Here is a 13,959-nt window from a genome sequence, read left to right on the forward strand (position 1 = left end):
TTCTACAGAGGACTGTGGTCTTTTTTCTGTGAGCAAGGAAAAAATGTGGAGATCCGAAGATCTACATTTGGGAAATAGATCATCCGGGTTATAGTACCAACACACTAGAAGAGACTCCGGTTATTACTCAAATGACAGATATGACCTATGTCTGAGTGGTGGTGGAAACAGAAGTCCACAGAATTAAGAGATGGAGACAGAATGATAGGTTACAGATGCTAGGTTAAGAACAAGGAAGTGTTAGGGATTCCTCCTTGGTCTTGGACTTTTGCAACCAAATGGATACAACCAAATGGATACCAGGGAACACTGGAAGAGAACCAGCTCTGTTGAAGGGAGGGCAGAAGTCCGTTTTAGGAAAACCTTGAATTAAGAGCCTTTGAATACATACAAGAGGCAAAGTCAAGTACACAGCTGGATAAATGGATCTTGAGCTCAAAAAGGAGGACTTACTGGATTGTTATATCTTAAAGGTACTGGTAGAAAACAACAAAATGGACATGTTTGAGACTCCTTCCTTTGCTAACCTACGAACAATGGTCTATTCAAATTTTACTCAATGCGGTATGTGGGAATACTCCCTAGACTTGGAATCTGACAACATTCATTCCAGCTCTGGCTCTTCCAACTACTGGCTGGGCAGGCTTGAACAGACACCTTAGCCCTTCGACACCTGCATTGACTAAAATCACTATAAAATCGCTATGAATACACATTTCCTACTTGCTTCACAAGGTTGTTCAGGTCAAATGACTAAAATTATAGAGGAAACCATCTTAAGCCTATGAAATGATAAACAGCACCGCCAATAAGTGACATATACCTGCCTGCATATTTTGATACTACACAGCAGGAAGGAAAGTTCATTGCCGTGGACCAAAGGAGCCTGGCGGGAATGATGAAACGTCACTGAATACCCTCCAAAATTAGGACTACAAAAACAAGAGCTTCTCACCAGGTGGTACCTGGGTGACAAGATGTGAATAAAAACCATGTATGCTCACCTTCTGATCCAGACTGTAGGCCAGCACCCAGTCCTCCTGCTTGGGATGGAAGAGGAGACTCTGGATGTAGAAAGTGAGCCGGTATTTCTGGTAGGTGGCCCCCTCATCTGAGCTGATTAATATGCTGCTCTCCATTTCAGGATCACTAAGAAGCATGATCTAAAGAAAGGAGAGGGGGAGAAAATACAGATGGAGTTAGCATGAGAGAATAAATACAAGAAATTGAAGCATAAATATAAAGTCATCTGTACTTGTATATCACAGCACAGAAAGGGGTATATGGGTCTCTATTTGAAATATTGGCATTTTTTCCCCTGATTTAGTCCTTCGTTGCTGAATGGAGCTGGAATATTATGCATGTTAGGTCTGCATACAAATGAGGCTTCATGTTGTGATGTCCATCTTACAGGTACTTTCCTTGTTGATGTCCATCTTTAAGTACTGGGAGCATATTCTTAGGGTCCTCTGTCCCCTGACCTTGAGACCAACACACAGCCCCTTCCCTTGCCCCCTCCCTCAGTTCTCCAAGGCACTCTTCATCACACTATTGTTCTTACTGCCCTTTAGTCTTGAAAAGGATCCCCATCTTATCCCACTGTTTGTTTTGTTCTTTCTGAATTAATTGTTTGAGAGATTTAATTGACTTAAGTGGTTTCAATGATCCCTTTGTTCTACATACTTTCCAAAGCCCATATCCTCAAAGGCCCCTGGGGCAAAGACTGCTGCTCCAAAAAGTGCATCATTCCCAAGCCAAATGGACAGAATGGTGTAGCACAAAGGCTTTGGCATCCAGGGAAGGAGATTCAAACTCAACGCTTCTCTGTTCATCATGAGTCACCTTGGAAACCTACTTTACTCTAGAGGCCTCAGTTTCCACAGCAACAATTGAGTATCTTGATATCTGAAAATGGCTTTGAGTACTTGGCATAACAGAGTCTTACAAGTGATCGCTATAATTATCATTGACCTTTCAGTATTTACCTAAAAGCTCCCTCCCATCAGTGCAGATTGGCTTCTACTTATAGTACCTCAATGATATTGGTCTCACTAAACATGCAACTGATTTTCCAGTATTTCATCCAACAGAACTTAGACACTTAGACCTTTCCCACAGTTGAAATCCTGACAGTCTTTAATACCAATGGCAATTCCATCCTTCTTGCAGCATTTTCTCCCAGGGGCTTCCATAGCACCATCCTCATCTTGTCTTCCTTTAGATTTGTTTTGATCCTTCTTGGATCTCCTTATATAATATTGCTAACCCATCAGTTTAGACCCTCTTTTCTTTTATCCAAAGCACTGTTCCTCAGTGACTTCTTCCAAGCTTTTCTTTCTTTCTTTATTTTTTAATTACCATCTTTCTGGGGATGACTCAAAAACTCAATCTGGATCTTAGGTCTCCTCTACGTCTCAGACCCAGCTTCCTGGCAGATTCTTCTATTTGGAAGTCCACAAACACCTCAAATTCACCATGCCCCACAATGGACCTGATCCCACTCCTATCCCTCTCCCACCACATCCTGCCTGGTTCAGCTCATGTTTCTACAAATGATTCAACATAAAACCAAAAACCCGAGAGTCATCCTTGACTCTACTTTCCCACTCACCTCTGAAAATGACTTAGTCTTTGAACCCCATGTATTTTACCTATTAATTAGCTCTAAAATCAGATCCATTCTCTTCCTGCCATTGTAACTTCCATAGTCCAAAACGTGATAATCTCTACACTGGGTTACTGTAAAACATCCCTAGTCAGTCTCAATGCTGTCCCTTCCTGCCCCTCAATCCACTTGATCACACTGTGGCCAAAACAGCTATCCTATAAAACAAATCTTATTCCAACATCCCCTACGTAAAAGCACTAGATGGCTTTTCCTATATTCTAAAAACCCTAAAGCAGCCTAACAGACTCTACCCCCTACTTTTGTCCTGGCTTCATCAGCATCACTGCCCTTTTGACCTTTATTATCCAGTGAGACCCAGCTCCTTCGAGTACCTCATGTTTGCTGACCGACTGAATGAGCAAATGAGTTTATTTCCTCTTAGAGTTTTTCCTGACTTTGGCTATACTGCCACCAGTCGTTAGGGTTACTTCTACACATGGTGGAACCACAAGCCCCAAAGTACAAAATAAAGCCAAAAACCATTCCCATACTTTATAAAATAAAATTATTAAATAGCAGGATTTTTAAAATGTTACCCGTAGTATATATAACTATTATAAAGTAAGCTTTAAAACAGATTCAATCCCTTTCACTGCAAGGATTCGTAGTCCTTTTCCTCTTTTACTCCTTTATAGCTTCCAAAACAAGCTTTTTCTCAAATATTTGCTTTGGCTTCATTGAAATAAGTTATTACTAGTTATCAGCAAATTTTTAAGAAATGGATGCAGCATTATTTTTTTCATTCACATGTGAATAATTGGGGGCAAATGTTCTAGGATGGGCTTTTCATAGAATAGCTTCAACCCCCCCCTTGAGACTGTGAAGGGGTAGGGACAGCAGATAAAAGCACCCCTACTACCCTCGAGAACACCTCAGGGGATGCATCTGTGCTCCTCCCCAAGTCGGAGAGGACACACACACTGAGGAGGAATGAAGCTTTCATCACCACCCTGACTTGCTTCCCACCATGTGCTGATGGGATACATAACAGGCAATGAAATCGTTTTTCCCCTGGAGTAGAGAGATTAAACTGCTTATTTTATGCAGGTATAAAGAAGCCTCATGCCTATGATTTTAATTAGAAGATAAGACCAACATCATAAACGGACTTCATTTTATATACTATGAGTGATTATATACTGAATAAGGGGTACCATCAAGTATCTAGTGCAATGTAGTCTCTTGCCAGCGGTTTCCTTCCAGGTGCACGCGCACACACACACACACACACCGCACAGGCACATTTATCCACACACAAATGCCGCGTGTATGTGTGCCACACAAAATACACGCTACCACATACACGGATGCCACATATAGTAGCACACACGCAGACATTAATGAATGCATACATAAGGCATATTGACACTGCGTGGTGGGTTTAGAGAGCTTCTGTTGGCAAGAGCACATTTTTATTGCAACCTTTCTCTGACATTCTCATCAGAAATCCTTTTATATACTTTGATGTCACTGGCGGTGTCTGTATTCAATGCCAGTTTCTGAGAAGAATGAAATGAAGTTGAAATAGAAACCCGTATGTTCTGGTTTTCGATCCATCCTGGGCAGGTCACTGGCTAGTTAATCAAACCCTCAACACAGATCAGGTGAACTATCGTCAGTTGTCTTTTATAGACAAGGAAACTGAGGACCAAGGGAGGAAAGCAACTCGCTGACTACCTCCTCTGAATGGCCCAAATGCCACCACCTGCCCCTAACCCTAACACCTCCTGGACCTTGAAACCACAGCATTTTACTGTCTTTACCAAGGGGCAAGTAGGAGTCAGAGAAGATGGCTTCATCCTTTTTTTAAGCATCTCTGAGAAATACACACACACAGGCAATGAAATCATTTATGATGTTGGTCTTATCTTCTAATTAAAATCATAGGCATGAGGCTTCTTTATACCTGCATAAAATAAGCAGTTTAATCTTAAGCCCCTCTCTTCCTCTCATTCATAGCCACCCCTGGCCTAGAGACTAAGAAGAATTAAATAAATAGGAATCCAAAGAGGAAATAAAATGTTAGTGCAAAAAAAAAGGGGAGGGCATAATATTAAGACAAATATAATATGAGAGCAAATACCTCGTCAGAAGTTGTTCTTAAGGTAAAATAAAGGTATTGTATATTAATACAGGACATATGTAAATAAAACCATCCCACATCCATCCCAATTTTTACTATTAAGCAGAGATTTCAAATGCAAATGCTTAAGAGGGCAAAGCAGGTAAAAGAAGTGAATGAAGAGAAAAAGGCAAGACAAGGAGTAGCGAGGAATTTGCCAACACGAAAGGCGCACACCTTTCCTTGAAACATGTAGAATTAGATTTTTTTTTAATTGTACCCAAATTAAATGTGTTTGTGGACCAAATTTATGAACTAGGCAGGTGATGCTTATGAAGTTATGATAGTTTGTTTCTACTGAAACAAAGAAATGTACAACCTTTGCCCCTTAATTTTTAGTTCCATGTATATAGTATAAAACCTACAGCGATGCCTTTAGATGTCCGTGAGTTCTGCATTTGTGCGATTTGGACCATGTGAATGGGGAAGCGTTTCCATTGGAGATTTTGTTTTGTTTTGCATTTGCTTTCTTTTCATTTTGATTCTTTATCCAGCTTTTCCTGACATTAAGATCTGCAGTGGGAGTATATGTGTGTACTGGGAGGGGGAAAGGGTATTTCACATTCTGTTTAGGAGAGTTACTAACACTATAGGCTCTGGGGGCACGGGACTTGAGGTCCAATCCTCCGTCTACTACTTTGTGTGTGAAGGTGAGGATATCACTCAGTTTTTCCAAGTCTCTTACCTCATCTATTAAAATAGAAGAAGATAATAACTGTATCTAACTCACAATGCTGTTGAGAGGATTAAATGAGATAATGATTCGAAGAGCTTAGCAGAGATGCATAACTGCTAAATAAACATTAACCTTTATCTTTAAATCACCCCGGGTAAGAGCACAGCTGAAGTCAGAAGCGATGCCAAGCAGGCTGGAGACAAACTGAAGCAATTTGGGGATTATATGCCTCCCTCTTGGCTCCCATCATTCCTAAGCTTTGTGGATAAAAATGAAAGGGATCGGTGGTGGAGGAAAGGGGAGTTGGTGTTCAGTGAACAGAGTTGCAGACACGCAAGATGATCAAGTTCTAGAGAGCTGCTGTACAACAATCATGCTCGAGTTAATGATACTGTATTGTACCATTTGAAGAGTTGGATGAGAGAGCAGATCTCCCAGAAGCTGTTTTTTGTTTTGTTTTGTTTTTTAAACACAATTAGAAAAACCATGAAAGGATAAAAGAGGAAAAAAAGCTACATTTCACATGCATTTTACATTGCTGGGAATATTTTAAGAAAAATGCACTCTATTTGCATATATCAAACACTGCCACCATGAACACCTATCAGTAGGTTATTGTGAATTTGCTAAATGTATTTGTAATTTGAATGACCACTCTCCTCTCTTCAAAGAAGATTCCAACCCTTGAAGGAATTAAATGCATCACTGAGCTAGGGGTGAGAACCTCATAGGACCAGTCTCTACCGATTTGGCTACTTACTGTATGCGAATTGTCTGTATCTCAGATTAGAAATGGACAAGTTTTAGAGTTTACCAACATTTGGATTTTTTTTTTAAAATCATGTAATTTTTTTTGCAGGAAATTCCTTGGAAAGTTGAACAACAGCGGCCCTAATTTTAATGGGGTTTTGCAAATTTCAAAGGTCATACAAGGAATTCAGGAATCAGACAGGGGCTGTGCTTAGTCAGCTTATGCTTTTAAAAGCCTGTTAAGTTTATTTGTATCTAAACCAGTCAAAATTAATTTTGAAGAGTTCAAAATCATTCTCACGAACCTTTCTACAATGTACCCTTTCTTGTTGCTTGTCATGTCTTCCAAAACCATTGAGGAATATGTTATTTTAGTCAATTGTATCCTCTCTGCTCTGTCAACTATAAAATGGGTGAAAGCTAAAGGTTTCTCAGTCTCTCACTCTTCCAGGGAGCTCAGAAATGCAAAGGAATAAACTGTAGTTCAATGCTTTGAAAATGGTCGCAGAATGCAAAACTCTGAATAGAAAGGGAGAAATACTATAATTTACTGTATAATTGAGTCTTAATGAGAGATGCTTAGCACAGTTAGGGCTCAATAAGAAATAACAATAATATCAATACAAGCTCACAAAAGAATATAAGAAGATGCTCTTTAAGCTGACCCCCAAACCAACTGACATAATTGATAGGTTGTTGAGTATTGACTTACACATAAATAGAGCCTGTTATAGATAAGCCTTTTAATCATGATATAACAATATACCAGCATTCACCACCACCCTCATCCATCTGTACATCTATCTATCCATCCACCCACCCATCTATCTAACATCTCTTGTATCAGTAGTTCTCAACGGGGACAGGAGTGGAGGCCTTGCTGCCCCCAGGGGCACATTTAGCAACGTATAGAGACATTTTTAAACGCCACAACTGGAACAGGCAAGGGTGTTACTGATTCATGATGAAGCCCAGAGATGTTGTTAAACACATTACAATATATAGAACAGCACCTCACAATGAATAATTACCCAATTTTTATTGGGTAATGAGTAATTACCCAATAATTACAAAATGTCTATAGTACTGTTGTTGAGAAACCTTATCATAATATATACATTATACACACACATATACACACATAAATATACATATACATATAAATCCTTTTGAGAAAAATATGTAAACTACATACAAATTTTACAGATATGCATCAATGCATATTTATGCTTCTACACGTCTCTTTCATCTACTACCATTTATACATGCCGCTCACTTTGCCAAGATTAGATGCCCTGTCTTTCTACCCTAACCCACTGTATTCAGCATGTTTCTCCTTGTCCTTCAGAATTTAACATAAGCATCACCAAAAAAGCAACAATCACTGTGGCCTGTTGGGCGGAAAAAGCACAGAAACAACAGCTCAATAACATGAAACAAACTGGATTAAAAAAAAAAATGGACAAAGAATTTGAATAGACATTTTCCCCCAAAAAACATATAAAAACTCGCCAAAAAGTACGTGAAAACATGTTCATCATCGGTAATCATTAGGGAAATGCAAGTAAAAACCACTGGGATGGATGGCCATGATCTAAAAAGATAAAAACTAAAACCTGAAAACAGCAAATGTTGGTGAAGATGTGGAGAAATTAAAACCTTATGCATTTTTGGTGGGAATGTAATATGGTACAGCTACCATGGAAAATAGTATGCTAGTTCCTCAAAACATTAAAAATGGAATTTCAAGCAAACCAGCATTTTCACTTCTGGATATATATACCCCAAAGAACTGAAAGCAGGGTCTCAAAGAGATGTTTGTACACCCATGTTCATAAAAGCATTATTCACAATAGCCAAGGATTCACTGATGGAGAAATTGATAAACAAAATGTGGCAAATACACACAATGAGCTATTATTCGATCTTACAAAGGAAGGTGATTCTGACACACACTACAACATGTATGAAATACCAGGACATTATGTTAAGTGAAACAAGCCAGTCACAAATAGACAAATACTCTATGAGCCCACTTACATGTGATACCTACAGTAGTCAAGTTCATAGAGACTGAGTCTGGAATGATGGGTGACTAGGGGAATGAGGAATGAGAAGTTGCTTAATGGGTAGAGACTCTTAGTTTTATAAAATGAGAGGAGTCTGGAGATTCACACAACAATGGGAAGGCACTTAACTGAATGTATCCTTAAAAATGGTTAAAGATGGTCAGTTTTACGTTCTGAGTCTTTTACCACAATTTTTTCAAAAACACAAAAGTAGGGGTGCTGGGTGGCACAGTCGGTTAAGTATCTGACTCTTGGTTTCTTTTTGGCTGAGGTCATGATCTCGTGGTCATGGGATCAAGCGCCACATTGGGCTTCATTGCTCAGGGCAGAATCTGCTTCCGATTCTTTCTCCCTCTCCCTCTGCCCTCCCCGCTTGCACTGGTTCTCTCTCTCTAATAAATAAATAAAACCTTCTGAAAAATCCACAAAAATAAAAATATACAATAAGGCATGACATGACACAAAGCAATGTGTGAGGAAGATTTAAAACTAATCAAACACACACAGAAACACCATTTACTCAACTATTATTTACTGAGTCTTCATGCCAGGCTCTATTATAAGGACTGGAATAAGAGCAATAATCAAACCAAAGGAGAATCCCCGCCCTCAGAGAGCATACATGCTAGTGGGGGAAAAAGAGACGATAAGCTAACAAATAAGTATAATATGTCACTTATCAGATGGTGCAAGTCCTTCCGAGCAAAATGAAGCAGGAATGGAGACAGGAAGTGCTACAGAAGAAGGCCCACAGTTTTACCAGTCAGGAAAGGCTCACTGAGAAGGAGACCTTAGGAAAAGGGTGCAGGAGTCCAGTGAGCTCGGGTAAGAGGGATGGGGGCAGAGTGTTGGAGATGGGGACTGTGGGTGATAGAAGCACCCTGGCTTTGTCCCACGTGATGTGGAAAGGCTTTGAGCAAGGCACTGACAGGCCATGGCTTGTATCTCGATCCTTTCAGTCCAGCTACACTCTGACTGCATGTAGCATCACTGGAGGGAGAGCACAGCAAGGACAGGGTCAGAGTCCAGGTGGAGGCTGTTGTAATGATCCAGAGGGAGAGGAGAGTGCTGAGGTACTGTGATGTGCTCTGTCTCCGTCTCCAGTTATTCTTTTGTAAAGATAGGTTGATTGATTGACTCATTCATTCATTCATTCATTCATTCATTTGAGAGAGAGAGAGGAGCAAGAGAGAAAGCATTAGGTGGGAAGGAAGGGGCAGAGGGAGAGGGAAAGCAGGCTCCCCGTTGAGCAGGGAGCCCGATGTGGGGCTCTATCCCAGGACTCTGGGATCATGACCTGAGACAAAGGCAGACACTTAACTGACTGAGCCACCTAGGCGCCCCTCTGGTTATGCTTTAAAGGAGAAGTCAAATGGGTGTGCTTATAGATGGGAGGTATAAGAGAAAGTAAGGAGACCCATTACCAAGTTTTCTACCTATATGTTCATCTCAATGTTGCTTATCATAATCAAAAGTTGGAAATAACTCAAGTTGTCTGATAGGGTTTGAGCCTGAACAGCTGGGAAGACAAAATTAGCATTTATGAGACAGGAAAGCAAGTAGAAGGGCAGCCTGGGGGCTTGTGGAAAGAAGAAACATGGCTATGGAAAGGCTAGATTTAAGACACTTACCAGACATCCAAAAGGGGCTGTTAAGGAGACAACGGGTAGACAAGGCTCATTTTCAGAGTAAGCTGGCCTCCAGATACAAATTTACAAGGCACCTTTGTTTGAATAGCACTGAAAGATGGGCATCTGCAGATCAACAAGACAGCAAATGGAAAGCTGAGATCTCATGCCCTACTGAAGCATCAAAGAGATAAGGAGGCACGAGAAGGAAGGAAAACCCCAAAGAGTATGGTGTCCTCAAAACCTTGAACCCAAGGAAAGAGAGGCTCTCAGGGAAGAGAGTATTCAACTGTGGCAATGAGGCTGACCATTAAGTGGGATGAGCGCCAAGAACTGACCACTGACTCCAGCAACCTGGAGGACACCGCTGACCAGGGCAAAGGCAGTGGAGTGAAGTACGCAGACAATCAGTGTGGATGCAAGTAGAAGCTGGCATGACTGCTCTGGAAAGCAAAGTGGCAAAATGGAACCAGACTCTTATAAATATTCATTCCTTTGATCCTGTCATTTCTCTTCTAGGAATCTGTCCAAGGAAACCATCAGGGACCCAATAAAAGGCTAATGCACCTATACGATCATCTCAGGGTTATTTATAATAATCAAAAACTGGAAACAACACAAATATCTGATGGAATGATTAAACAAAGTAAGCCAAACCCATTCAATGGAATATTATGCAGCCATTCAGTATGAATTCAAATAGTTTTATGACACTTGAAAAATAATCAGATGCTTAAGCACTGTGTATAAAAGCAGGCTGAAAACACATAAGGCATAATCTCAATTTTGTTAAATGTTGTTTATATCTCATGCCTATATTTATGCATAAACAACTTGAAGGAATATTCACTACATGTCAGTAGTTACCATTGTGGGGCAAGATCATAAGTAATTTTCATATTTTCTTTACACCTTCCTATTCTTCCCCAATATTCTGCAATGAGCTGATATTATCTTCATAATAATATTCTTCCCTCTCTCTCTCCATACACACACAGTCTTTCTCATTACAGCCCTTTAAAGAGTCTCAGCAGGATTATGCTACCCACTGCCTGCTCTTGAAAAAACTGGGGAGCTGGTTAACTATATGTGTACATTGTAAGCACTGCTCTGAGCACAGGAAAAGTGTGGGGGGAAGGCAGGGTAGCGAGGGGACATCAAGGGAAATGGCAGTGAGGGTAGCTCCCAACTCAGGACTGGTATTCCCAACCTGCTCTCTGGAGCAGGAATCCCTGGTGCCCACCTTCTCTCCACACTATAAACCATCCATCCCACCTTGCACTGCAGCATGGATCCCCCCAGTTCAGCTCACCACATGAGGTTTCCTCTCTAGAAGAAACTCCAGTACACCTTCTATGTCATGAAAACCAAGCCTGGCACCAACGACCCTTCTCAACTGGGTTCCCATATTGTTCTCAGGCTTGACCACAACAACACAAGCACATGATCTATCAAACACTCCCCAGAACGTTTTGTTCAAATCACTGTGCCTTACCCTAACATTCCTATCCTTGCTAATGCCTCGCGTGAGCCTGGCAAACCCAGCCTCCTCCCTGCCTCTTCTTTCCTTTAAGGCCCATTTTCATTCCTTCCCTTCCATGAAGCCTCCTGAATACACCCACAGAACAATCTCTGTGTTCCGTGAACTCTGATGGCAAATCTATCATCACACTGAACTATGGCCTTATGTTTAAAATATCCGAAAATGTTGGGGTACCTAGGTAGCACAGTTTCTTAAGTGCCCAACACTTGGTTTTGGCTGAGGTCGTGATCTTAGGGCCAGGAGCTCGAGCCCCGGGCCGCTCTCCAGGCTCAGCGTGGAGTCTGCTTGAGAGTCTTTCTCCCTCTGCCCCTCCTGATCATGCTCACTCTCTCTCTTTCTCTCTCTAAAATAAATAAATAAATCTTTAAAAAAAAAAAACCTGAAAATTTCTAAGTATTTTCATATATTTAAAAACATGAGCTACATTTTGTTTCCCTTGTCTTCATCTCACTTGACCACCTAGATGTTCCATTCCTCAAAGGCAGAAAGCATCAATCATTTCATACTCTGATTTTCTTTGCTGGACTCAGAAAAGCCCACGTTCAATAAACATCTGATGCAGGGCCAGGAGAAGGTCACCCAAGGGTCTCCAAGTTTGCGTGACCAACTATTCAATGCATTGCTTGTGGCTTACCAGTGCCCTAGCCAGAGAAGCTCACTCCACCTGAATAAAAGTCATCTCCAAAACCTTTATTGGGAGCACTGCGGGCGGCCCAGCCACTACCGGCCCCACCTACAGTATCACCCCCCAGGATAGCAGCCCCTCTTCTCTCCAGTGGAGTGGAGATACAGACAAATACAGACAAACTTGTCTACGGAAATACAGACAAATTAAACGCATCAGTAGCTGTACAATTTTTCGGCGTGTTTATTTCCGATTTTTTTTTAAAAAGCAAGCCCACCTCAGGGAAAGAAAGACAAAGAAGTTTCACAGTTAAAAAATAATAATAATAAAACCAAAGTCTACAGAATTGGGGTTAGGAGTAATTTTCATTACTTCTGGTGAATTACTTCTAAGGTTTTGTTTTGGTTTTAATGAAGGGGTTTTGATTTGCCTCGTTTTGTCTCTGGCCACATTAGGAACACTAAAGACGCAAACCCACCCCTAGACTCCCGCCCTCAGATGGAGTGTGCAGAGACATGGCTTAGATGGGGAGCAGATATGGGATATGGTACAACGTTGTCATGGGCACAGATAATAACCAGGTGCTTTGGGAGAGTTTTTGATAGATATCAAATCAGTTGCACCAAGATCATCCAAGGTGTTTACTGTTTCAAGCATCCAAGTTGCTACTGTGCATGTCTGGGAAAAGGGTGGAACCCCAGGGTGAAGAGTCACTCACTGCTTCAAATCCTAAAATCACAAATGCAACGTCTATATGAAGAGACACAGAAAATAATGCCCACCAGCACGCATACTGTCTGCCACAAAACAAACCCTAATTCATAAGCATCTCGTTAAATCTGCGTGGGAAGGACATCCTGAAAAGATTCCAGGGTACAAAGGATGGTAAATGGAAAGTAATTGCACAGTACCCATTATGACTAATTTAAGAATTGCAGATTGTCACTGATATTGTATTTATTTAGTGTGCTATCTTTACTGTTTAATTTGGCGAATATTAAAAAAAAGCGGGGGGGAACAGGGTTTTTGTAAATTCACCTGCTAATTGTATTTTTCCCTTTGGATCTTTTTTTTTTATTAACATATAATATATTAGTTGTTTCAGGGTTGCAGGTCTGCAAATCATCAGTCTTACACACTTCACAGCACTCACCATAGCACATACCCTCCCCAATGTCCACCCCCAGCCACCCCATCCCTCCCACTCCCCACCCCCTTGCCTCCAGCAACCCCAGTCCATTTCCTGAGATTAAGAATCTCTTATGGTTTGTCTCCCTCCATGGCCCCATCTTGTCTCATTTTGCCCCTCCCTTTCCCCACAATGGATCTTATTCTTCGTATGAGAAGCCCCTGACCTACGCAATTTTCAGGGATCTAACCCCAGATATTTGGGAAAGATTATTTTACTTAGGAGAGCGAAGACAACTATTAGATGGGATATAGATAATATCCCATGTCCTGGTCAGGTTGGAAGAAACTGTTCAGTCAAGAGCATCACTGGTCCTAGTAGCAAGCTCACTGCATTCAGGGAGCCCCACCTTGCTCTGTAGCACTGCTGATCATGTGAACACAGCTTAGAACTCAAGCCCCCACCCCCCACTCACTGCCACACTTCAGAAGGGCAGGAAGGGACTCACATACAGCTAAATGCTGGATGTGATCAACAATGAACAAGGCAACTTTTAAAGGTAACAGCCCTTTGAGCTAATGACCCACATAAGAGCCAGTCCGTGATAGCTGATGGCACCTTACAGTCCTTCGACAGCATGGGAATGGGCCCAAGGAAAGGGAAAGGGGGCACCAACCCCACTCTCCCACAGAGGACACATTCAGCTACCAGAAAGAGAAAACAATAGAGCCAGACCATGAAAGGAGTTG

General features: G+C 41.3%; 1 protein-coding gene across 2 annotated transcripts in view; it reads right to left on the minus strand.

The window, feature by feature from the left end:
* The window catches only part of SORCS3 (sortilin related VPS10 domain containing receptor 3), a 586,410-nt gene that overhangs the window by 284,852 nt on the left and 287,599 nt on the right, over positions 1–13,959 (minus strand). For both annotated transcript variants that reach the window (XM_004749297.3, XM_013054566.2), the window contains exon 4: positions 1,005–1,163. In XM_004749297.3, the coding sequence (XP_004749354.2) occupies positions 1,005–1,163 (159 nt within the window). The remainder of the gene's footprint in view (positions 1–1,004; positions 1,164–13,959) is intronic.

The sequence above is a fragment of the Mustela putorius genome, unplaced genomic scaffold (genome assembly GCF_011764305.1).
Source record: "Mustela putorius furo isolate JIRA1106 unplaced genomic scaffold, ASM1176430v1.1 tig00003909_pilon_pilon_pilon, whole genome shotgun sequence".
In the NCBI taxonomy this organism is placed as follows: Eukaryota; Metazoa; Chordata; class Mammalia; order Carnivora; family Mustelidae; genus Mustela; species Mustela putorius.